Source organism: Zalophus californianus, chromosome 16, assembly GCF_009762305.2.
Source record: "Zalophus californianus isolate mZalCal1 chromosome 16, mZalCal1.pri.v2, whole genome shotgun sequence".
Taxonomy (NCBI): Eukaryota; Metazoa; Chordata; class Mammalia; order Carnivora; family Otariidae; genus Zalophus; species Zalophus californianus.
In genome coordinates, this window is record NC_045610.1 from 37,290,917 (window position 1) to 37,317,334 (window position 26,418).

Below are 26,418 nucleotides of genomic sequence, written 5' to 3' on the forward strand. Positions count from 1 at the left end.
ATAATTTATTACTTTAATGTGGAAGGAACATAAATGAAAGAGCTCTTTTAATGAGCTCAAATATGATTGGAGAATGTGGGAAAGGCTTTTTATTTTTATTTTTTAATAAGACATAGATTCCTTTGACAATTCAGGTCCTGCTTGCTTTAAGAACTTTTTTTCTACTTAATGTTTCACTTAAAGTTACAAAGAAAATTCACGTGAATCTTTGCCATGGAACTTTTACCATTTTATTACTCAGGTACCCAAAGCATGATATTGATTGGATGTTAAACACACATTAGTTTTACCTTTTAGATATAGTGACAGTATGACTTTATGGCATCGAGCAAACTGATTTACTTCATTATATTTAGTTTCCCTTTTTATAAAATGAGTTAATCATTAACAGCTAGAGTTTAATCAAATTTGAATGACAAGGTATAATGTTTATAATTAAAAATTTATTGCTAGAAAAACATCATCATGAATATTAGAAAAATTGCCCACCATGGACCCAGACTCTAAAGCAAATTACACAATATTTAAGTAAAAATTTTAAGAAAGACCTATGTATATAAATACATATAACAAAATTCTTATATGTATATAAATACATATAACAAAATTCTCATATGTATATAAATACATATATATGTGTATAAATACATATAACAAAATTGCCCAATGGTCACTCACATTACATTTGTAATGGTGGTAAATATGAACCACTGAAATTTCTTACCAGCTTGAAGATTCTTTGAGTGTTTTCATGAATGATGTAGAGAGTTTCTGAGAAAATGATTCAGTATATTTTAATATGAAAAATTTCCACTGTGTGAGTCTTAAAAATCTTATGAAATGGCAAGTCTATATCCCTTGTCAAAGTAAATTGATGCCTAAAAATACAGCTTGGCAAAAGCAAATAATGCAAAGTGAGTAAAGAAATGTTATTATAAAGCCTTATTAACTATAGATTAAAAGAGATTTAAAAGGCATATCAACTAATGTGTGGACCTCATTTTCATCTTGAGTTAGATAAACTCTAAAAAGTTGTAGCTATGAGAGAATTTGAAATGTGAACACTGAATATTTTATAAGAATCTACTGTTGATTACATCAAACTAAAAACCTTTTGCACAGCAAAGGAAGTCATCAACAAAAAGAAAAGTCAACCTCCTGAATAGAAGATATTTGCAAACCATGCATCTGATAAGGGGTTAATTCCCAAGTATATAAAGATACAACTTAATATCCAAAATAAAAAAGAAACCAACCTGATTAAAAAGTGGGCAGAGGACTTAATAGACATTTTTCCAAAGAAGACACACAGAGGACCAACAGGCATGTGAAAAAATGATCAGCTTCATTAGTCATCAAGGAAATGCAAATCAAAGCCACATTGAGATATCACCTCACACCTGTCAGATTGGCTAGTATCAAAAAGACAAGAAAATGGGGCACCTGGGTGGCTCAGTCGTTAAGCGTCTGCCTTCCGCTCAGGTCATGATCCCAGGGTCCTGGGATCAAGCCTCGCATCGGGCTCCCTGCTCGGCCAGGAGCCTGCGTCTCCCTCTCCCACTCCCCCTGCTTGTGTTCCCTCTCTAGCTGTCTCTCTCTCTCTCTCTCTCTCTGTGTCAAATAAATAAATAAAATCTTAAAAGAAAAAAAAAAGACAAGAAATAACAAGTGTTGGCGAGGATGTGCAGAAAAGAGAACCTTTGTACACTGTTGGTGGGAATGTAAATTGGTGCAGCCACTATGGAAAACAGTTCAGAGATTTCTAAAAAATTAAAAATGGAACTACTGTATGATCTAGCAATTCTACTTTCAGGTATTTATCCAAAGAAAACAAAAACACCAATTCAAAGAGATATATGCACCTCTATGTTCATTGCAACATTATTTACAATAGCCAAGATACGGAAGTAAGCCAAGTGTCCATCAATGAATGAATGTTTAAAGAAGATGAGGCTGGGGCACCTGGGTGGCTCAGTTGGTTAAGTGTCCGCCTTTGGCCCAGGTCATGATCCCAAGGTCTTGGGATTGAGCCCCCCATGTAGGGCTCCCTGCTCTGTGAGGAGTCTGCTTCTCCCTCTCCCACTGCCCTCCCCCTGGCTCATGCACTCTCGAGCTCGCACTCTCAAATGAATAAATAAAATCTTTAAAAAATATATGGATGATGGAGTATATTTATACAATGGAATATTTTTCATCCATTAAAAAGAATGAAATCTTGCCATTTGCAACAACATGGATGGATCTAGAGGGTATTATGCTAAGTGAAGTAAGTCAGTCAGAGAAAGACAAATACCATATGATTTTACTTATATGTAGAATCTAAACAACAAAACAAATGAACAAACAAAACAAAGCAGAAACAGACTCATAGATAGAGGAAACAAATTGTTGGTTACCAGAGTGGGTGAAATAAGTGAAGGGGATTAAGAGGTACAAACTTGCAGTTATAAAATAAATAAGTGGTGGGGATGTCATGTACAGCATAGGGAATACTGTCAATAATATTGTAATAACTTTGGTGACAGATGCTAACTAGACTTATCTTGGGGTCCATTTCATAGTATATATAAATATTGAATCACAATGATGTATCCTTGAAACTAATAGAAGATTGTATGTCAATTATACTTCAATTAAAAAAGAATCTATTGTTATTTTTTTAGGTGTGACAATGGTGTTATGCTTATACATTTTTTAAAAGAGTCCTTATCTTGGAGAGGTGTACACTGTGATATTTAAAGATAAAATAATAAATGTCTGACCTTAGTCAAAATAATATTTTCAATATCAAAATGATAGATATTCAAAATAATATGGGAAAGAAAGAAAGAAATGGAGTAGGGGTTTATGTGAAACAAGATGGATCATAAATTGACTCTTGTTGAAGATGGATGATGTGTACGTGGGGGTTTTTACACTGTTTTGTCTACTTTTGTATGCATTTAAAATTCTTCATAATGCAAAGATAAAAGAAAAAGAAATCCAGGTTGAGATTAATAAAAAAAAATGTGGCATTATTCTTTTATTTCTATTGTGAGACGTAGTACATTAATGCATAAAATACTTTATGTATCTTAGACACAAAATACATAGAATAGTTAGCTTTTACAAAAACTTCAGGTTTAATGTTTTGTGATGGAAAGAGCATGAGTCTTGACATCAGGCCTGAATTCGAATCCCAGCTCCTCTACTTACCAGCTGCTTGAGCTATGGCAAGTGATATAACCTCTTCATCTATAAAATATTGCTAATAATATCTACTTCACAGTTATTGTGAGTGGTAAGGAATTATAATGAGATGATGAACTTGAGAAGTACTTGCTGCCTGGTAGTCACTTACTGAAGTGGTAGCAAGTATTCTTTTTATGTTTCAAAGTAGGGCTATGTGAGTAAATCCATGTACAGAACTTAAACTACATATATTTCACATGTCCTCCCATAAAATTCATCCATTCCAACTGAACCCTGGTATAAGGCCATGTACGTATTTGTGAGGTTTGCACTTAAAGGATGTGTGTGCAGAATTTTTATTGGTAGGCACTTCAGAGGTTAGATTTATGAGCCTGTTGCTCTGTAATGTCTGAGACATGTTGAATCGAAGCCTAGATGTCATTTAACTTCTCGTCTCTTACTATCACATACTTGGAGCATGTAGTTATGACAGCTACAAGAAGCAAACCATTAAAGCAGCAAAGAAACACCATCTTTGCACTAAAAAAGGAGAAAAGGGTTTCCCTTTGAAGTTGAAGAGAAGTGTTTTTAAATTAATGGAGTGTACAGTGATTTTACCAAGTTTTATTTATGAAAATACTCTTTGCATTCATGCCAAAAGGTTTTAGCACAGTCCTCAGCAGGATTTATACAAAGAAACACAGCCCAAATTTATGATGTGTTTGCAACTGTAAGGAAAAGTCTGAATTTACAATATTTGTAATTTATTGTTAAATATCTTTCTATCACTATTCCCGGAATGCTAATATTTTATAAACACAAGTGTTGGTTATGAACCTAGAATATCCTAACCTATACTACTTTTATAAAGAAATCTTCCAGAATGTTTTCTATGTCTTTTGGGGATTTAATAGCGGAAAATGTACACAGGACGAATACTCCTGCCTCTGGCTTTAGCCCAGCCTTTTAGCATCAGCAATCTTGACAGCTGCTTTTGTGACTTGACTTCCCTTAGGCCTTTCCCCCTTTCCTTATTTGCTACATATTATACAAATTAATCTGTGGAAAGTGGATATACACACAAGTCGTTTTTGAAGTTAATTACTGACTTTGATACCTTTTCAAATATTTTACTTCCTATATGTCTACTGTTTGGGTGTTTTGTTTTGTTTTTAAGAGTGGACCAGAGTATTTTAAAATTAATACACTTTTATAACAGTTGTCAAAAAGAGTAATATTTTTTTAAGTAAAAAGACTCACTTTTTTTCTTTTCAATGTTAAAATTTTCTAAGATTTTTTTTTAAAGATTTTATTTATTTATTTGACAGAGAGAGACACAGCGAGAGCAGGAACACAAGCAGGGGGAGTGGGAGAGGGAGAAGCAGGCCTCCTGCCAAGCAGAGAGCCCAATGCGGGGCTCAATCTCAGGACCCCAGGATCATGACCTGAGCCGAAGGCAGACGCTTAACGACTGAGCCACCCAGGCGCCCCAAATTTTCTAAGATTTTTATGTTCTTCCTAAATGCCCTTTTCTGGAGTAGATGATATTGAAACAAAAGAAAAAGAACTGAATTTCATGTAGTTGAAGGAAGAAATCATTGGAATCAGATACTGCTGCTTTCTATATTCTCTACACAATACGTTATGTACAAGTATTGTTTTGAATAGCAAAGACTCCAAACAGCCTGAATGTCCAACATTAGGGGACTAGTTAAATAAATTATGTCACATTCATTTAATAGAATGCTACATATAGGTTAAAAGAACATGATACATATACCTGTGTGACATGTGCTGCTCTCCAAGGCATATTGTTGAGTGAAAAGGCAATTTAGACACATAGTGTCCAATTTGTTTCTGTGTGTGTATATACACTGGCCTTGCATGTGTGCTTGCTTTTATTTATGTACAGAATATTTTTTGGAAGGGTACACATGAATCTATTAACAGTGGTAACCTCTGCTGAGGGTGATATCCATATGAATGGAAGAGAGAAGCTTCATTATTTATATTCTTTGGTAGTGTTTGAATTTTCACCATATGCATATATTATTTTTTAACTAAAAATTGGTTAAAGTGCAAAATGAGATAAATCAATATGTGCTGATATGGAGGAACCTCAAAGATAAATGAATAGGAGGAAAAGCAGACTACAGAACTGGACAAATGCTACCATTTAAAAAAAAAACACCACTAACACAGACACTTGTTGTATTTAGATAGAAAATTTTTAAAACACCCAAAAAAACCTCACAGTGGTTGCCTCTGGAGAGAAGAACCAAGAGGAGGGAAGGAAGATGAGATTTCATTATATATCTTCTTGTAATGTTCGAAATTTTTGCTCTGGGCATGCTTAACTTTTTTTAATCTAATAGAGAAGTTTACTATAGTTAACAATATTGTATTATATATTTGGAAGTTGCCTAGAGTAGATCTTAAAAGTTCTCATAGGAAAAAAAATTTGTAGCTATATGAAGTAGTGAATTTTGACTAAACTTATTGTGGTGATCATTTCACAATATATACAAATCGCTATGGTTGTACACCCAAAACTGGGGGCAAAAAAGAAGCTTACCAAAAAACTACATTTAACATGGTAGTGAGCTCTTTTTCAGTAGAATCATGATTTGGCAGTTTCATATCTGTTCAAGAGCTTTTTTTTTTTTTTGGTCTCCTTTACTTATTTATTTATTTTTATATATGAAATTAGTGTTTGAGGACCAGCATATATAGGTGTATTAGGTTGACTTATCTCTTGAAAGTGAATTTATTTTATTTTATTTTTTAAAGATTTTATTTATTTATTTGACACAGAGAGAGACACAGCGAGAGAGGGAACACAAGCAGGGGGAGTGGGAGAGGGAGAAGCAGGCTTCCCACTGAGCAGGGAGCCCGATGTGGGGCTCAATCCCAGGACCCTGGGATCATGACCTGAGCCGAAGGCAGATGCTCAACGACTGAGCCACCCAGGCACCCTGAAAGTGAATTTAAACATAAGTGATAAAGTAGTATCATATAATATCCAGGGTCACCAATAAAGAATACCTTTTTACCCAATCTCAGTCTTTTTTTGTTCCCATATGTGGTAATTAAAAGTTGGTGAGAGTTCTTGGGCCCCCACCCCCCAACTCAATGGCTGCAATCCCACAGATACATTAATTGTATCTGGGAACTTTTGTTGAGTAAAAAAAAAACATATAAGCAATTTCTCTTAGAGGGTATTATCCCTGGACCAATACAGAAAATCAGGTAAGGAGTACAGTTTCTGAACAGAGAATTTCATCGTAAGAATTAATCTACTTCAGGAATTCTGCTTCTAATGAATTTTCATGTTCTGGACACAAAATTATTGAGAGAACTGTGTAACGTATGGTTAATTTGAATACAAATTTGGTTTCCTAAGTAAAACTTCTGTGAGTACGTAGGTTAAGTCTTTGGACTTGAAAGCCAGTGAATTTGATTTTTGGAGGCTAAATAATGTGTTGGTTGAGCGAAATTATAAAGCATTAATTTTTCACTGCGCTTCCCGTCAACACATACTTCTCTCAGAAACTTGTTTAATAGTTATCATTTATCAGGATGGCTGGAGTATCACTAATACAGGAAAGGAAGGGCTTAGTTATGGACAAGGGGATTTATATGGTATGCCAAAGGAAGCTTCTGGTTACTGCTGACTCTTGTGAGGCAAAGAGTAAAAGAACCAGTCTTCGAACTCCCTTTGTCAGCCAGTGTGTATTTATACAAACTTGCCAGCCCACAATAGATAGCTCTTGATCACAATTCATCTCCAGAAGATATTTTCCTAAACTTAAAATGCGATACCACTATCCTCCTTATCCTCCTCAAGATTTGTGCACTCTCCTCATGTTAGTGATACCCTAATAAAAAAGGAAAAATAAATTTTAAAGATTATTTACTTATTTATTTGACACAGAGAGCTACAGAGGGAACACAAGCAGGGGGAGTGGGAGAGGGAGAAGCAGACTCCTGGCAGAGCAGGGAGCCCGATGCGGGGCTCGATTCCAGGACCCTGGGATCATGACCTGAGCCGAAGGCAGATGCCCAACTACTGAGGCACCCAGGGTCACTGGAAAAGTAAATTTTAGAGATAAGGAAATGCTCTTCCATGTGAAATCTTTTCTGTCCCAAAAGGGGCCAAACGTTTAATGGAATTGTTGATAGTGAGAGATTTTGATTGTCGATGTTATTGTTACATGCTGTTTTCATACTTGAACATGAGTCCCTGTTTGAGGTGGGGTAGTCACAGGGAGGCTTAATCTTGTCACCGTCTGCCATTACAGCTTTAGTTGTATTGGAGGTCTCTGTTACTCCCAAAGAAAACTCACCACTCTTCAGGATGTTAGAAGTTGTTTCGAGTGTTCAGGCCTGCTAATCTTACCCATAACCTATTCTTCACCATATGTTGTTTTATTTTTACTCTTTGGACTTCTGTAAAGCTTTTCTCATGTCTACCCTTAGCCTATAGATCCTGTAGTTCTTTTTTTTTTTAAGATTTTATTTATTTATTTGAGAAAAAGAGAGAGAAGGAGTGCATGAGTGGGAAGAGGGGCAGAAGGAGAGGGACAAAGAATATCTCAAGCAGACACTGCGCTGAGCTCAGTGTCCAATGCAGGACTTGATCTCACAACCCAGAGATCATGACCTGAGCCGAAATCAAAATTTGGGCGCTCAGCTGACTGAACCACCCAGGGGCCCCTAGGTTATGTAATCCAACTGGCCTTACCGTTTCTCTCAAGAAGAGATGTCAGTAAACTAATTGGGGCATAATAGATCCTAGAATGCATCAGGACTCAAAGTGGGTGCTTAAGTCTACTACAATTTGTTATTTGGGAGAAGATGGGAGTTAAGAGCAAGATGAACCATAAGTAATAAAAATGCTGCATTCATGTGTAATTATATATATATATTTTTAAATATATATAATATAGTTATATATGTTATATATATATTTTAAAGATTTATTGATTTATTTTAGATTTTACTTATTTATTTGACAGAGAGAGACACAGCGAGAGAGGGAACACAAGCAGTGGGAGTGGGAGAGGGAGAAGCAGGCTCTCTGCTGAGCAGGGAGCCCGACGTGGGGCTCGATCCCAGGACCCTGGGACTGTGACCTGAGCTGAAGGCAGACGCTTATGACTGAGCCACCCAGGCTCCCCAAGATTTATTTATTTTAGAGAGAGAGAGCATGAGCAGGAGGGACAGAGGGAGAGGCAGAGAGAATCTCAAGCAGACTCCCCACTCAGTGCCAAGCCCAATGCTGGGCTCAATCCCACGACCCTGAGAGCATGACCTGAGCCAAAACCAAGAGTGAGGTCACTCAACCGACTGCACCACCCAGACGCCCCATGTAATTATATATTTTTTGAGGCATTTTCCTCCTGTGAGACTTAAACCATGATGGTGCCAGAAAGGAAGTACATTCTTTAATTAAGCCAGGTCAAAGCTGTATTTGGGTGTGGAGTATGTTGGCTCATTTTATATGAAGCAGAGTCAAAGATACCCTGGATCCAAGAAAATCAAACAGAAGGTGCTAGAAAATATTTAATATACCGATCTGACAAAACCCAAAGTTGTACTAAATTTTCTAAGTATGAAATCCATGCCAAAAGGTGTTATTTTAAAAATCACAGCAACAACACTACTACAGTAAATTTGAACCTGGGAATTGAACCAGCTCCTTCTTCATGAAATCACTGACCACATTTGATTAGTTCCATACCTAATGGGACTACTAGTATTACTATTATTTATAATAATTTGTACTTTTTATTATAGATTTACTTCACCGAAGTAAAGAAAAAACACTAATAGCACATGCCATAAATTCAAGTCATTGGCTGTCATTCAGTATGCTTTGCCTTTGAGTAATGATCATAATTTATGAAACATACAGATTTGGAGACTGTACAGATCAGTGGATTAGAACAAGACTTTAGTAATCAGACAAGGTGGGGTCAAAGCCTAATTACCATTTATGAGTCACTTATGTGACTTTGGGTAAGTTAGGTAATCTCTGTGTCTCAATTTCTTTATCTGAAGCTTTGAGATAATAATATGTCACAGGATTATCTTGAAAATTAAATGAGATAGTACATGAAGAGTCTTGACCTAGAGCCTGTATCCAGTAAGACTTCAGTAAGCTGCTATGTTTTTATTATTGCTGTAACTGACTTTCTCCTCTAAGTCAAAGCATGTTGAGAATTCAGTTGAATAGTTTCATAATAAGAATTAAACACTGAGAATACAGTGGTCCAAGGGAAACAGAACTATGAACCAATAATTCCAGGTTATGATTGCCTGGTTGACATATGATAAATGCACTTATTTTACAGAATATTTATCCATATATATATATATATATACCAAATACTTAAGTTTACATGTTTTGAATTCTGTCAAAATCTCATTACTATTGAAAATATTCTAACTCATCAGGCTCCATTTTAGTAACAGTTGAACAATAACAGTGGTAGATGGAATGTGTTGTTATAAAGCCAGAATGATTGCTGACAGGCTATAATTTGCTTTATGAAGTGTGTGTTGTCACATATACAATTATCTGGTTTATATTTGTTGCTGCCAGCCCTCCAGGTTGTTAATGTCCAGGAGTTGTGCCCTGTGTGAAACCTAAGAAGGGTTAAAAATCTTAGCATTTTCTGGTGGGGGAGGGGTAGGAACAGAAGGGTTCACTTGGTGGCTACCTTTTTTTTTCTTTTTCTTTTTTTAAGAACTAGGGTGATGCTACACACTGCAGCCCACCCTACTGGTCAAAATGAAAAACTGCATCATAAAGGACCACTTTTTGGAAGAAGGGGGAAAAAACTTTTCAGTTGGTTCCCATGGGCATTTTCCTGTCCAACCACTGCCCTCCCCTCACTCCTGACAGACGAAGTTCCTTTGGAAATATTATTAAGCTATGCTACCCTTTTGGTTGTAGCATCAAATCAATTTTGTTCCATTTCTGATCATTTAGACTGTGCTATTCTCTGCAATGATAACCCTAAAGGTTCTTGAGAAGTCTGTTATTCTTGGCATGATGAAAATAATACAATTAGTAAACAGTATCATGAGCTAAAAAAACTTAACCTTAGGCTCAATTTATTTCTTGTACATTCGAGATCTTGTTGGAGCAACTTTTTAAGAGAATGATAAATGGGAACTTTCTTTACCTGACCTGTCATTTGTTCTGTAGACTTAATGACATTCAGTACATTATACTCACTGCCAGGGCCTTGGGGGAGGAAAAAGAATATTTATACATTGAGTTATGGCTAGATGTAGGAGGGGGAAAAAAGAGATGGGCAGGAAGTCAGACTATAGACTGGAGAAGAATTTGAGACCTTCACTACACATGGATTAATCACAAGAACTAACCACGCAAATCCAAGTGGATATTTAGAAATCAGTGAAGCCTCTAAGATGTTCTGTGGGAAATACCATACATTTTCTAATGCATGAGTATGTTTAAAATGTTATCTAATTTATAACAGAAGTGTTGACAGAACTTTAGCTTTGGTGTTGCAAATGGGCTCCATAACATATTTACATGGGAGGAACATTTCACATATATGGGCACGTATGTACCCAACCTATTTCTGTAGTTGGTGTTATATTCAATAATTTAGGTGAATGGTTATAATAAGGAATAACAAGCTGCAGTTTTTCCAATCTTCTTAGTTCAGCTTTGGGAACTGTATTACTATTAAATTGGTCCATGAAAACCTGGCAATATTAATGCTATCAAGCATGAAACCTAACTGGATTTGGATCAGGGACCTTTATTTATAGCATTTTATTTAGAATTTATTAAAGAGGGAGCTGTGTGTCTCATGGGTTCTTAAATATTAGAGTCAGAAGTCGTGTGTTCCCTTCCAGTGGCAACAATAAAAACAAAAGCCAAAAAATTGCAGATAATTCTACATTGATTTCAGTTTCCTTATTTTATCCCAAGATACTTGGTGAAGTGATAGCAAACCCTGGGAATTTTGAACCATACCATAGAAACAGTGGTTGCAGATGTGAATAAAGTCTTTATAACACAGCTCACAATTAATTAGAAGTAAAAGATGATGGCTTCATACTAACGTGGAAAAACCGTTGAGCCTTTATATGTCGAATAAGCAAACATGTATTTAGTTTTACCTATTTGTTATTGTCATGTTACTTTTTATGCTTAAACTGCTTTCCATCTTTTTTTTTCATTCCTTTGGTAAAGTTGTCATTATGGCCTGTTTTTGTCCCGAAATAGTACCTGTAAATTCAGAATCAGATGGGTTTGCTATGAGTCAAAATAGCTACAACTGGAATATCATCATGGTTCATTTTCCGCCCCCCCCCCCCCGTTTTATTTGGAATTGAATTAGGAAATGAAAGTTTTTAGCCGTTTAATTCACTTCTCCATAAAGTTTATGGAGCAGCAACAGCTGGTTGAATCCATGGCAGAAAAATAACAACTTCTAGTGGCCAAGCTATTGTTTCAGAATTAAGGGGGAAAACTCATTAACTGTTAATGAAAACACTGGGAATAAAAACAAATAGCACAGAAACCCTCGCAAATAATTACCTCACACCTGACACAAAGCTGCTTTATATTTCTGCTCCAAACCTCAGAAATTCCCAACTTATTCTATGGAGCATGGATGAAATTGAGTTTGATTCTCAGGAAGGAACAATAGAGAAATCACCCCCCTTATAGGCCCCTCAGTACAATACTCAGTGGAGAACCTGCCATTGAATATACTAAGGAGTGTATCTAGCACCCAATTCTTATGACACTTAGGATAGAGGGGCAAATTACCAGCTAATAGCAGATGAACCCTTGATATAGTTTCCCCAGATCTTGTTTAGAAATACAAAGAAAAGGGACCAGAGGTAGTGGATGTGATTAATGGAGATATTGTGTGTTAGAATATATATCTGTATAGAAATATATTGATTCTGAGCAAGTTGCAATGGGAAAGTGTGTCTCTAGTGGCAAGGGGTCTTGCTTGTGAGAAAGCCACTCTAAGCAATGGAGTTCTAAGCCCTAATTGTACAGCTGCTGAATGGAAGTGTCTGTCACTATAGTTTGTGATCATTTATGTTTCATCCCACTGGACTACGGTAGCGGTGGCCTCTTGGAACTGCGATTCTCAGCTGCAGATGAATCCAGCGATCACTTGCAGTTATGTTTTAAGGAAAAATGATGTTCTAAACTTAAACAAATCCAAAATGACCACAGTAATTGCTGGTTCTCCTATAAAACTTTTCACCCATGCATCTTGAGTAGTTGTAATCATTTTAATTACACGGGAGTGTCTATTTATATAGTGTTATAGGCTTTTTTTCTGTGTGTGCCCAAGGGAGTTGGGCCACTCGATGTGACACTAAAAACACTTATAGCAACATTTCCATCATCAGGAACTAATTACGCTCGGATGTAAAACATATTTTTAAACATTTCCCCCACCACAACCATTTTTTAGTATTAACCCAGGCTCTGTTTTTGCTGCATTGAGTTGTATACCTTTGTTGTTGTATACTTTACAAAGGCATGGTCTTATATTTGGCATAGGGTTGGCTGTTAAAAGCCCATCTTGGGTAACTGTGTTCAGAAACCCTAGGAAACATGCAGAAGTGACTTTTCCATCTGAAGTTGATAAATCGAATGTTAAATCCAGGCAGGTATTTTAGATGAGATTTTTAAAATGGAAACTCTAAATGCAATTAAATTGGATCCTGGAACAGAAAAAGGGCACGTGTTGTGATGAGCACTGGGTGTTATATGCAACTGATGAATCATTCAACACTACATCTAAAACTAATGATATATTATATGTTGGCTAATTGAATTTAAATTTAAAAAAAAGAAAAAGAAAAAAACGTTAGTGGAAAAACTGGTGAAATCCAAATAAAGTCTATAGTTTCCAGTTAATAGCAGTGCACCAATGTTAATTTCTTGGTTTTGACAGAAGTACCCTAGTTACGTAAGAAGTTGGGGGAAATTGGATGAAGGGTGTGTGGGAACTCTCTGTACTATCTTTGTAATAATTTCAATAGATTTAAAATTATTCCAAAATAAAATGTTCATTAAAATACAACAAAACAAAGTCCCTCCTGATCAACTTTTTTTTTAAAGCCTGGAATGCTAGAACATGTAAGAGTAATTTTGTCAAATTTCTGAAGCAAGCAGAAAACCTTCAGTCTAGAATGACAGTTGATAAATAACGTTCAGTATACCTACAGATGTTAAATTTTACTTGGCAACTCAAACTACTTCTTCTTTTATTTTGGTTTTTTTTTTCTGTTTTTGTTTTTTTTTTTAAGATTTTATTTATTTGAGAGAGAGAGAACACATGAGAGGGGGGAGGGTCAGAGGGAGAAGCAGACTCCCCACTGAGCAGGGAGCCCGATGCGGGACTCGATCCAGGGACTCGGTCCAGGGACTCCAGGATCATGACCTGAGCCGAAGGCAGTCGCTTAACGGACTGAGCCACCCAGGTGCCCCACTACTTCTTTTAAAAACAGATTTTGGTTAGGCTTATTATTTTAAAATTCCTTTAACCTCACAGCTCACTTTCAGGTTATCTGCCAGTCCATTTAGATTGTTTTGGTAATATTTCAGTGGATTTACAAATTCCACTGATGTAAAATTTGAGTAGTTCAACCCTCAGTCCAGTATTTGAGAATTTTTCTGGTTATAAGGGAAATTTCACAGCGATACTATAAGCATAACTATAATAAGCTTTGTATCCTGATCAGTAGCCTAATAAAGGAGAGGATTTGTTCTGGCTCTGGCCAAGACTGCTGTGTGAGGTTGTTGTTTGTTGTTGTTGTTGTTTCTTTTCCACAATCAAATCCATACTTTATTTCTAAAGTCCTGTATCTGCAGGTGTTCAACTCAGTTATGGACAAGCTACCTACCACTGAGCATTCATAGAAGAGACTCTTAGGATCATCTAATTTATGGAAAGAGAAGGCTACAGCCATTCCCTTTTTATCATTTTATATCCTCCCTATCCTTCCAGTTTAATTGTAGGAAATAAACCTTTAAAGTGAGGCAATACAGATTCTATGTAGGTTGTTCGGTTTCACTGCTCCCTCGTTGAAATCCAGGGCCAAAACTCTACAGTGTTTACTGAGATTAGCATTGGTGGTTTCCTTTGGAAATTAGTATTTGAGATAATATTAAATTCAGTTGAAAATCCCCTTTTCGTGTTTGTGAAATGAACTGAGCAGCTGTTGGTGTCCTTTTATCAGCAGACTGTACCTCTGTTCGGGGGATTTTAAGGAAAGCCATTTGCAATGCAGAGCCTTTTCTTCCGGTTTCTGAATGATCGAACATCTTCCATCTGAACCTTTTAAAGTATCATAATAGCATGGGCCACTTCTACAAAATATAATCCAATGTATGTTGAAAACACCCAAAAGGGATTAGCATTGTTTTAATTGCATAATTCAGTATTGCATATACATTACCTTTCATCAAAGCCATTTTACAGAACAAATATTACCTTCTTAGGGCTTTTAGAATTCCTAAGAGGTTGGTTGCATAGGCTGTAAACTAGAATTATAAAGAGACAACTTTCTTAAGATTGCAAAGCAAGTATGATTTAAATTGGAATAGAATCCAGCAAAGTCTAGATGCTCTCTGTTTTTAAGTCTCTTAGTTTTTAGAGAAGGAAAGAATACTGACCTGTTACACTGTATTATGTATAGGTTAACCTTTTGTGTGATTTATTCTGTTCCATCCGGAAATATAAAGAGAAACAGGCATTCGGGGTAAAGGTTGCAATTAATGGAAGACAGTATATATGAATATGTATTTATATAGCTGTGTTTTCATTTTAAGTGTGATGGAGAAGTTTCTCTCTGGGTGGCAAGAGGTCTCCCCACTCTATGGTAACGGTTTCTAAGTTCTAGTTAGTTAGCTGAGTGGAAAATTTCCCATCCAGGTAAGTTTGTTCTTATTTATCTGTTTCTCGTATGTTTATGGATAGCGGCCATGTCCACCAAGTAAAAGATATATCTTTCAGAGGAGGGCAGGGATGAGTATCAGAAGACATCTACAAAGAGCTTTATAAAGATGTCCAAAGCATGATCTTATTTTCCTTCTTTTTTGTCCCTCAGGGGGAGACCAAGCTGAAAGTTACCTTGGACAGGACAGCTCCGATGATAATCAGAGTGGAACTCACCGCCCTTCTCTCACATCCGATGCCCCTTTTTTGCCTGATTATCAGGATGAGGGTGAGTGTCATCTTCCTGGATTTTGGGTTGATCATGCTGCTTTGTTACTTTTTGTCTTAGTGTTTTTAGCCTTTTGTCCTGTTGAACCAAGCGGACTTCAGTGGGTTTTCTGTATTGGTAATCACTAGTTTGCAAAAAAACAACTATTTGTTTCATTGTGGTGCTGATCCTTCTAGGTAATTCAATACTTCTGAAGCTAATGTATTTAGGGAAACACTAATTACATACTGGAGCAGGAAGACATCATTATTGATCTTTTTATAAGAACTGTAGCTCAAAAGCTAAGAGGACGTCTTAAGATTGCAGGGCCCAGTCCACCATCTTTCAGATTTCTTAGTTTCACAGTTGCCTGAGAATCAGAGCTTTCATTTAGTGATTATTGGATTATTGATTTATTGTGGATTATTTGAGGCCATTTAGCTCATCATATCATAATAAGATACAATTTTTACCCATGCTTCTCACATATCCCTTTCTGACCATATTAATGTTGTTCAAGGGGAAAGGGAAGCCACAAGAACCGCAATGTAAATCTTCCTAGAGCATTAATTTTACTTGAAGATTTGGGAATGGGAGGAGTTAAATAATTCAACTGATATAAACATTACTTTTATATTAAAAACACATTGGTATGTAATAGAGTGGGGTGCAAAATGTACATGAATTTTTAAGATACATGAATATAAAATTTTTGGCTTAGTGGCTGCCAGTTTCTGGCTCAGGCTCAGATATCCCAAGGGTGGGGGTTCACTGTGTCTCTTCTGGCATCTGGCCACTGGAACAGACGGTTTGATCATCACTGATGCACACGGTTATCTTACCAAAGTCTCTCTTGTGCCTTTTCGGTGGGGGAAAAAGGTAGACATGCTACTAAACTGAATATTAAATTGGAAGCATATTATTCACTTAGGGATTGGGAGTAGAGTTGGTAAACTCTTTCTTATTTCTCTTTATTAGTCTGTAATCTTTCAATTTATTTTTCTTTCAAATTTCCCTATGACTTTGGCATTTTCCAGGAGTTCATAATCCCTAATTCCTTTCTCTTTTTAACTTATCCACAAATTCTTTTTTTTCTTAAGTTTTTATTTAAATTCCAGTTAGTTAGCATAGAGTGTAATATTAGTTCACTCGTCCGTTAATTCTTATTTCATTTAGCCCTTTTGGCAATTCAGATTTTCTCCCTTTCATTGAATTAATAACCTCCACTTCAGAACTATGGATTCCATCATACAGAAACATTTTATTTTGCTTGAGCTTTTTTAGAAATTGGGCCTTGTAATTTAGGATCTGTATATTGATTCAAATGTACACTAAAAAATTGTTTGGATTGCAAGCTTAATAATTACACTGGTAGTTTATTAATAATTTTAGAAAATTAACAGTGCAAAACCAACCTTTCATTTGTTTTTGATTAATCCAATGCCTGACAGAATTAGAACAATAGTACCTCATTAATCCATAGGTCACTTTTTTGGTATTTCCAACTTTCCCAGACACCACTGAGAACACAGTAAGTAAGCCAGAAGGACCTCTAAGTGGAAATGGATGTTCCTGAGTGCTGTGTTAACACTTCCATACCATATTCTTGGGAAAGCCCCTGAGGCCTTCACTGGAGATTCCTCTTTTTACACATTTCTAACCATTACAGTTGTTTGATTTCTCAAACCCATAATAGGATGAAACATCACATTTAGAAGAGGCACTTTAGAGGCATCAATTAACAAATAATATTGAGGTGGGAAACAGGAAAACAACTAAAAATTTATGCAGAAAACAAAATAAAATTTATATGGGAACTCAAAAACAGCATTCTGGTGCCATATCATATTGTAGAGAGAAACTAAGAGCTCAGTACCTTTAATAAAGTAAAACTTCTCGGCTAGCATTTATTAAGCACTTACTATGTACCTTGCATCTGTGTTCTAAGTATTTTGCATCTATCATCATTTAATACTGAGAATAGCCCTAAGAGGTAAATAGTAAGATTATCCTCATATTACAGGGTGTTATGCTTAGTGAAATAAGTCAATCAGAGAAAGACATGTATCATATGACCTCACTGATATGAGGAATTCTTAATCTCAGGAAACAAACTGAGTGTTACTGGAGTGGTTGGGGGTGGGAGGGATGGGGTGGCTGGGTGATAGACATTGGGGAGGGTATCTGCTACGGTGAGCGCTGTGAATTGTGCAAGACTGTTGAATCACAGATCTGTACTTCTGAAACAAATAACGCAACATATTTTAAGAAAAAAGAAAAAGAAGAAGATAGCAGGAGAGGAAGAATGAAGGGGAGTAAGTCAGAGGGGGAGACGAACCATGAGAGATGATGGACTCTGAAAAACAAACTGAGGGTTCTAGAGGGGAGGAGGGTAGGGGGATGGGTTAGCCTGGTGATGGGTATTAAAGAGGACACATTCTGCATGGAGCACTGGGTGTTATGAACAAACAATGAATCATGGAACACTACATCAAAAACTAATGATGTAATATATGGTGATTAACATAACAATAAAAAATTTAAAAAAAGATTATCCTCATATTACAGAGAAGGAAACAGAGACCCAGGGAAGTTAACTTATTTAGGATTACACAGCTAGTAAGCAGTAGTGCCAGGATTTATAACTATGTAGTCTAGTTCTGGAACCTCTGCTCTTAACCACCCTACTGTCTTTACCACTATCCTTATCTGGATTATCAAAAAAGATGGACTCATGTTCCAGACATTTTGGTTAAGACTATACAGATACATAGTTTGCTTTAAAATATTTTCATTAAAAAGAGTTTAAATTTAAAAAAATATATAGTGTTGAAAGAGGTAAGCCTAGTATTTGGAAAATTCCAAGGTGGAAACTTTGCTCCATTATGGTTCCTCGTAAGAGAGGAGCTAACTAGATTAGTAATATTAAATTCTTACTTCATAGCTTTTAATTTTTAGTTTCATGTATAAAAGTTAAGAGAATTCTCAAAGTGAAACAGTCAATGATAGAGGTAGGAATAGATTGTTGATGTGTTAAAAATTTGATTTTAGGATGATGTTTATTTTTACAAAGTGTTTTATTTATTTTATTTAAAATTTCACTTTTTAAAGTTTTAATTTAAATTCCAGTTAGTTAACATGCACTATAATATTAGTTTCAGGTGTAGAATATAGTGGTTCAACACTTCCATACAACACCCATTGCTCATCACGACAGGTGCACTCCTTAGTCCCCTTCACCTACTTTACACATGCCCGTAGCCACTTCCCCTCTGGTAATCATCAGTTTTGTTTTCTATAGGTAAGAGTCTGTATCTTGGTTTGCCTCTCTCTCTCTCTCTCTCTCTCTCTCTCTCTCTTTTTCTTGCCATGTGCAATGACATGGATGGAGCTAGAGAGTATTATGCTAAGCAAAATAAGTCAGTCAGAAAAAGACAAGTACCATATGATTTCACTCATATGTGGAATTTAAGAAACAAAACAAGCAAGAGGGAAAAAAAGAAAAGGAGATAATGTTTAAATATGAGTTTCTGCAAAGCATTGAAACTAGCACAATACCGGAGTGCCTGATGCACAGTGGGTATGATAAATGTTTGTTTCCTTCCCCTAAAAAGTAATGATATATACATTTCTTGTGCAATTAAGGAGAAAGTTATAAAGATGTTAAAATTTTCAGTAGACATTCTATTCTGTTTAACTAGATTTTACCATTATTGAGAACAGTAACACTTCTTATGTTACTTATTCATTATTTTAACAAATACTCATTTAGAGATTACACGGTAGTAGCAAGGCACTGTGCTAAGCAGTAGGTGAAATGTGCAGTAAAAAATCAGACACAGTCCCTGTCCTCATGGAGCTTACCATCTCATTGCAAAAACTCACGATTAGTAAGGAGACAAATGAACAAATATAAAGTCAATGTCTTCACGTGCTGGTGGGATAGCTAAGATGATCCTTTAGGAAGAAAAGATATTCTTTAACTTTTCTTTGTAGTGACAGTTATTTTAGACTTTTGGAATTTTATCTTTATTAGAAAATGAAAGATTACTGTTCAAATATTTCAGCATTGTTGCATTCCCCCTCCAGCCACAACAGTGTCCTAAATGTACAGTTATAGAAGGACACACGGTCTGATGCATCCACCCATAACTTCAGTGTAAGAAGCAATAACCACAGTGCGTGTCGTGTTTGGATCATGCTTTTGTGAAGACTACAAAGACTACAGAGCTCTAGAAGCATATAGAAGCCCGGCCAGGTGCACAGCAAAAAATGAACACCAAGGTTACAGGCTAAACCATGCATAAAAATGAGAGCATGTCGCTACCTAATCCCAATTTCTTCTCCTTTTACTTGCAAATGTTCTCAGTCTGAGAACAGCAGGCTATACCCTGTGGAGAGAGACCCACAAGCAAGAGCATAGCCCCACTGTGGGGAATGAAAACTGGCTAACAAGTAATAACATTTAGATTTCTAAACCCAAGGAGGCATAGTTTCAACCATATTAAAGGAAAAAGAGTTCAGCATGAAACACTGGATACAATTACTGTACAAAAGCCAGCCAACTATGCTGCTCAAGCTCTGATTGCTTTCATTGTTCAAAATATACAATGGATTTTAATGTGTTTATAAACTTATCTCATTAATGTACATTTTTATTTTTTTAAAGATTTTATTTATTCAGGGGCGCCTGGGTGGCTCAGTCGTTAAGCGTCTGCCTTCGGCTCAGGTCATGATCCTGGGGTCCTGGGATCGAGCCCCACACCGGGCTCCCTGCTCAGCGGGGAGTCTGCTTCTCCCTCTCCCACTCTCCCTGCTTGTGTTCCCTCTATTGCTGTCTCTTTCTGTCAAAATAAATAAAATTAAAAAAAAAGATTTTATTTATTCATTTGAGACAGAGAGATACAGAGAGAGAGAGAGAGAGAGCATGAGCAGGGGAGAGGCAGAGGGAAAGGGAGAAGCAGGCTCCCTGCCGAGCCAGAAGCCAGACTTGGGGCTCTATCCTAGAACCCTGGGATCATGACCTGAGCTGAAGGCAGACGCTTAACCATCTGAGCCACCCAGGCGCCCCTCATTAGTGTACATTTTTAAAAGATGGGTCTACATACATTTTTTAAAGATGGGTTGGGCAAAGTGTTCTATAAACAGGATATAGTGACTCCTTCTGGAAGAAAAAGAAAAAATAAAGTTATTTTCTAGGAGAAGAAACCTAGAATCTAACAGTGTATTGTTTATCATGTAATATATATTATCACATTCTAATTAAAGAAAAAGTAATGAATGAATATTGGACAATAAATCTGGGAAGAAGTGAGAAAAATGTTCTTAGAGTTTATTTTTACATAGGTTGTCGAAGGTTAGAGAAGGTTCTTATTCTCCAGTGAAATGAAAAATAGAACAGGGAAAGTTAAAGACCTGTAACCATTTTTGGGCACCTGGGTGGCTAGTTGTTAAGCGTCTGCCTTCGGCTCAGGTCATGATCCCAGGGTCCTGGGATCGAGCCCCACATCGGGCTCCCTGCTCTGCAGAAAGCCTGCTTCTCCCTCTCCCTCTCCCCCTGCTTGTGTTCCCCCTCTCTCACTGTGTCTCTCTCTGTCAAATAAATAAATAAATAATCTTAAAAAAAAAAAAAGACCTGTAACCATTTTTGGAGAACAGTAATAATGAGTAAGTGAAAGCCTGGTTTTGATCAATTTATTATATGCTACTTGATTTTAAAGGAATTACAGTCCCATTAAAGTACAGATAGTGGCCATTTTCAACTCCATGCCTTTTCTGAAAGGTACATTAAAAAACATATAGAATATTTTGAAAATAAAGAGAATAAATTTTTCACAGCTTTAGTTTTAGCACTTTTTTTTTTACATTTCTCTGCTTTCATTTTAGTTCTGAAATAGAAGTCAATTTTTGGATTTGATATTATGAATAACAATAGACTAGCTTTTGTTGATCCTTGTGTGTTTCATTTCTATAATAATAATAGAAAGAAAACACTATTTTAATATCTTCCCTAATGGGGGAAGAATATATTTTAAACAAATCTACATTAGTATTGTAAAATAAAAATGAAGGTTTAATTTATTAATAAGATTTTATTGATTAGACTTTTTTTGGCTGGAATTCATATTTGTCTTAAATTTCATTGTACCTAAGTTAGAATCATCCATTCTGGGAGTTGGAAAGGATGATTTTAAGAGGAATCATTTATTGAGCACTTACTACGCTGCACTAGGTGCCTTTTGTGGATTATCTCATTTAATTCTCAAACCAGCTCAGAGAAGAAAGTCCCATTATCCCCACTGTTTACAGGTTAAAAAATTGAAGCTTAGAGAAATTCAGTAACTTGGCCAAGAATGAAGTATCTAATCCATGGGTTGGTGGGGGGCAGTTGGTAGAGGTGTAGGGTTCCAATAAATTACAAACCTACTGCTTTGTGTAGAGCTCGAGTTAGCTGGATGTTTTTCCTCTGAAACACCCATTTTTATGGGCTCTACATCTCATTTTCTCTATTGCTTTTATTCCACCGAGTATAACATTCATTTAAAAAATAAATGTATTCAAAGCTAAAAACTATCCTCTAAATACCACTTTAACTGCATCCTTCAAAATTTGATATGTACTACTTTCATTATAATTTGCAATTCCATTCTAAGTATTTTGTAATTCCTTTGATGATATCCTTTTTTAACCTATGTATTATTTAGAAGCATTTGTGTGTGTGTGCATGTGTGTGTATTCCCGGTTTTTATTTTGGCTTGTTTTTAGTTTCTAGGGATTTTTAAACCTGATTTTTTATTTTGACTGTTAATTTCTATTACATGATAGTCTAAGAACATCGTCTATATCATTTAGATTCTTTGGACTTTGTTGAGACTCCTTTTGTGGCCTAGTAATGATCAATTTATGCTTAGGTGCTGTGTGGCTCTCAAAAGTATTTATTGAACACACTCTTATCAAATTTTAGGGGTTTTTTAATTTATTTTTATACTTACAAATAGTATTCTTCGAATCTTTTATATCCCGGCTTTTCTTTTATCTGCTGAAAGGTTCATGTAAAAATCTCCAATTATAGTTGTAGATGTATCCATTTTTCTGTTTTGCTTTACATTTTCAAGGTCATGTTATTAGATACTTATAAAGAGCTGTAATTTGTTTTAAAAGGCTTCCTCTTATTGAACCGAAATCCTATCCCTAGAACTTCCATTTATTAAGCTAGTCTACCCATAACACCCCCAACTGATTTTCTTCTACTCAAGGAGTATAAAAGATGTCTGTTCACAAGCCAGTTTGAGACCCCCGTTGCTCTGAGTCATATATAAGGACTGAGCTTAGCGTATAAATTATGTTGTTTCACAGGATAAATAAACTGCATGTCTTACGGCGTTTACTGAGGTATGTGAATTAACGATGCAGTGGTTAGTGGTAAGTGACCTTACCAATCAGGTAAATCTTAGGCCACATCCTGCTGATGACTTTGGAGGAAAATGTGCATATTTTAGGACGGCTTTACTTGGAATGTTAGAAACCTATTGCAGGCTCAGTCATTGGTACCATAGTAGGTGGACAGAGTTAATGGGCTAAAAACAACAAGCTGTTTACTTCCTTCTCACTGATAGGGTCAAGCCCACTACTCTGTGTGTATGTGTTAAAGATTTACTTAATTAATTAATTAATTTGAGAGAGAGAGCGCGTGCACCTGTGTCTGCGAGTAGGGGGAGGAGCAGAGGGAGGGGACAAGCAGACGGCACTGAGTACAGAGCCTGACACGGGGCTCAGTCCCACGACCCTGAGATTGTGACCTTAGCCTAAATCAGGAGTCAGATGCTTAACCAACTGAGCCACCCAGGAGCCCTTGGATGTGTGTGTTTTTAAGTACATAAACTATGAAGATATTTAGAATTTTTAGTTCCTTCTTACTCTATGATATGAAGATAACAAATGTGACTCAAAATAGTCTCTCTCCATATACCAATACATAATAAACATATGTGCATACATATATGCATTCAAACAAGCATCCATCTCATTTTCTTTTTATTCTTCAGACAGTTGCTTTCATCTTTGTTGCTCACAGGAATATTTTTCTTTAATAAAGGCACATGACTCCTGTCAACCCTGATGGAGTTTATGTGTGTGTGTGTTTACAGTGCACACTGTGGAAGAACACAAAACTTATTTCCTTCCATGTCTCACTTTTGGGGCCAAAGAAAAAATTCTACTATAAAACACATACTTTTCATAAGCACGGTGGATTTCTGAACAAGTTTCTGTTGGCTTCAGGTGAGTCCATCAGATCTCAGATCATTGGGAGAAATTAAGGACCGATGTTGGGTTAACTGTGATAAGGGTAAGTAAGCTGTCACTCAGGATTGCAGTGGCCTCCTTCATGAAGATAAATGTCTTATTAGATCGAAGACATCATGTCGTTTATATAGTCTGGTATAAATCACAGATGAGGATGACAAACTGGGTTTCAAAGTTGACAGTAATTTATATAACTTAAACAAATGATTACCAAGGATTATACATGTTTTGTGAAGAATAAAAAAACAATAACAATTATCTGTCTATGAACTACCCATTTTTCATTCTTCAGCCTGGCATGTTGGGCTGTCAGTGAGTTTTTAAACTCTAACCTTCTGTCCAGTACCCAGTAAAGCAGTCTCTCATGTGTTGATGGGAGATATCTTCCATAATGCTTCTTTCACTAGAACATACCCTACTAATTGAACCCAAGTTTTTTACATAGAATCATGGCAATTTAAAACTGAAAGAGACTACTTGGTAATCACCTAATCTAATCTCTGTTTTACCAAAGAGGAAACTAAATTTTAAAGAGGCTAATGCCTAGGTCCTATATCTAACAAGATAACAAGACAGAGCCAGTATGGAATCCAAGACCACCATCCTGGGAGTGGCCTTCCCAGGCTCACACTATATACCTTCCCTCACCTGCATGATCTCAACACACTTTTCAGTGCAAACCCAAACAGCTTTGCAGAAGGTCTGATCGTGGCTCTTAAGCTATGTCTTGCAAGTTTCAGTCAGGTTCTTCAGGTACATGTGTCTTTCTGGTCATTGTATATTCTTATTCTTTTCCCAGAATGATTTGGGAGGAGTATGTTTAATAAAGAATTTCAAAAGGTTCCATAAATGCTAGCAATTAAAACTATGAGTAACAAACAATAAGTCCCTGAATTGATTTGATGTATAACTCGTTATCTTTTTTGGCCTTTTTGTCTATGTTATAGATTTTATTTTCTTTTTCTTTTTTTTTTTTTAAAGATTTTATTTATTTGACAGAGAGAGAGAGCAAGAGCAGGAACACAAGCAGGGGGAGTGGGAGAGGGAGAAGCAGGCTTCCCGCGGAGCAGGGAGCCCGATGTGGGGCTCGATCCCAGGACCCTGGGATCATGACCTGAGCCGAAGGCAGACGCTTAACGACTGAGCCACCCAGGCGCCCTTTGTTATAGATTTTAATATACTGCTAATGAAGAGTTAGCTATTGAATATCTGTATTGGATGCCTTTATTCAGTCATGAGTTTAGAGGCTGCATGGAGGATACAGAGACGAATAGGATCTGACTCCTTTCCTTAGTGAGTAAATAATCTAGTTGAAGAGAGAAGATTAGACACGCCCACAACAAAGTATACAATACATAATCAGGTGGTGATTATTAGAGAGAGTTTGCAGGCAACAAAACTTGGACTTGCAGTGGTTTGGAAGAAAGTCAAGATAATATTTGACCTGCGCCCTGGCCGAAGTGTTTTTAGAAGTCTACTCCAGACTGGGAGTGTACGCTCAAGTCCATTCTCTGAAAGGTCAAACCTTTATTGAGCTTCCACTATAATTAGTAGTGAAATAACAGTGGCCATTTTTAAGTGCAAATAGTTGATTTTTAAGTGAGTGACTCGGCAAATGAGATTAAGCTGTTTCATTCTGCCTCGAGTATTTGTTTCTCTCCAAATTCTAAAGTAGTCAACAAGGTTCGTGGTAATGTGAAGGTTCTAGTATATGATTATTGAAGATGTTAGTGTGGTCATTACAGTGGTGATAAAATGATATGCGGTGTTTTGGTTGCTAATGTAACATATTTATCTGATTGATATATAAATCAATCAGTGGTGGGGAGGGTTTATATATCTGTGTGCTGTTTATTAGAAAATCTTATATATCATACTTAATTACCTTGTTCTTAGAATCTATGAATGCATTATAATTAAACATAGCATCTGCCTTGTAGAAGAACACTGAATCACATGAGGGTTAGCTACCTTACAGTCATGTCTAAAGTTCAGGAATTCCGTATTCTCAGGTATGATGTAGATACATGTACTTAATTTATGTAAATATAAATTTATATTTATACTCTCTATGTGGATATATATTTTTTTAAATAGTGATTTGTTTTTTCAAACAGTGATTTGGTGATCTTTATTTTTCTGCTATCCATAAATTCTTTGGCCTATCATAGAACACTGATTTTTCAAGCAAAAAATAAATGTTAGAATGTTATTAATGCTGTTTAAAACAATGTGGAAGCACCTGTTAATCTAGAATATTGTGTTCTACTAGGGAAAGATTGTTGAATTCACAAACTATATTACACTTATGCTCTCTTGACTGTGTTTCTGACTTTGAGTGACAGGCTTTTTTATGTTGGGCCCTAAATAGCTTATGCCCAGATACACTAGTCTAGTGGGAAAGAAAGATTATACAGAGTAGTTACTCTGGCTTGTAAAATTGGGATTTATAGGGGAATTGTTCCTTCATGGAAAGTTTTCACTTATAGAAGCCTTTATCTAATTTAGAGATCTATTTCTATAAATTGTTAGGGTATAGCTTATATGGCACAGTATATTTTAGTGGAGTGCTCTGAAAGATAAACATCATTGTTGTTGTGGTTAATTTTATAATTATTTCATAGTAATACTCAGATTTTTTTTTTATCAACAAAACATAGGGTTAACTGAGATCATGAGCTCTCCTCTCTACAAAAGATCATTATCATCATTGAA

General features: G+C 36.2%; 1 protein-coding gene across 1 annotated transcript in view; it reads left to right on the forward strand.

The window, feature by feature from the left end:
- The window catches only part of SKAP1 (src kinase associated phosphoprotein 1), a 273,902-nt gene that overhangs the window by 62,849 nt on the left and 184,635 nt on the right, over window positions 1–26,418 (forward strand). Inside the window, exon 4 of the mRNA XM_027624535.1 lies at window positions 15,304–15,420. Within this exon, the coding sequence (XP_027480336.1) occupies window positions 15,304–15,420 (117 nt within the window). The remainder of the gene's footprint in view (window positions 1–15,303; window positions 15,421–26,418) is intronic.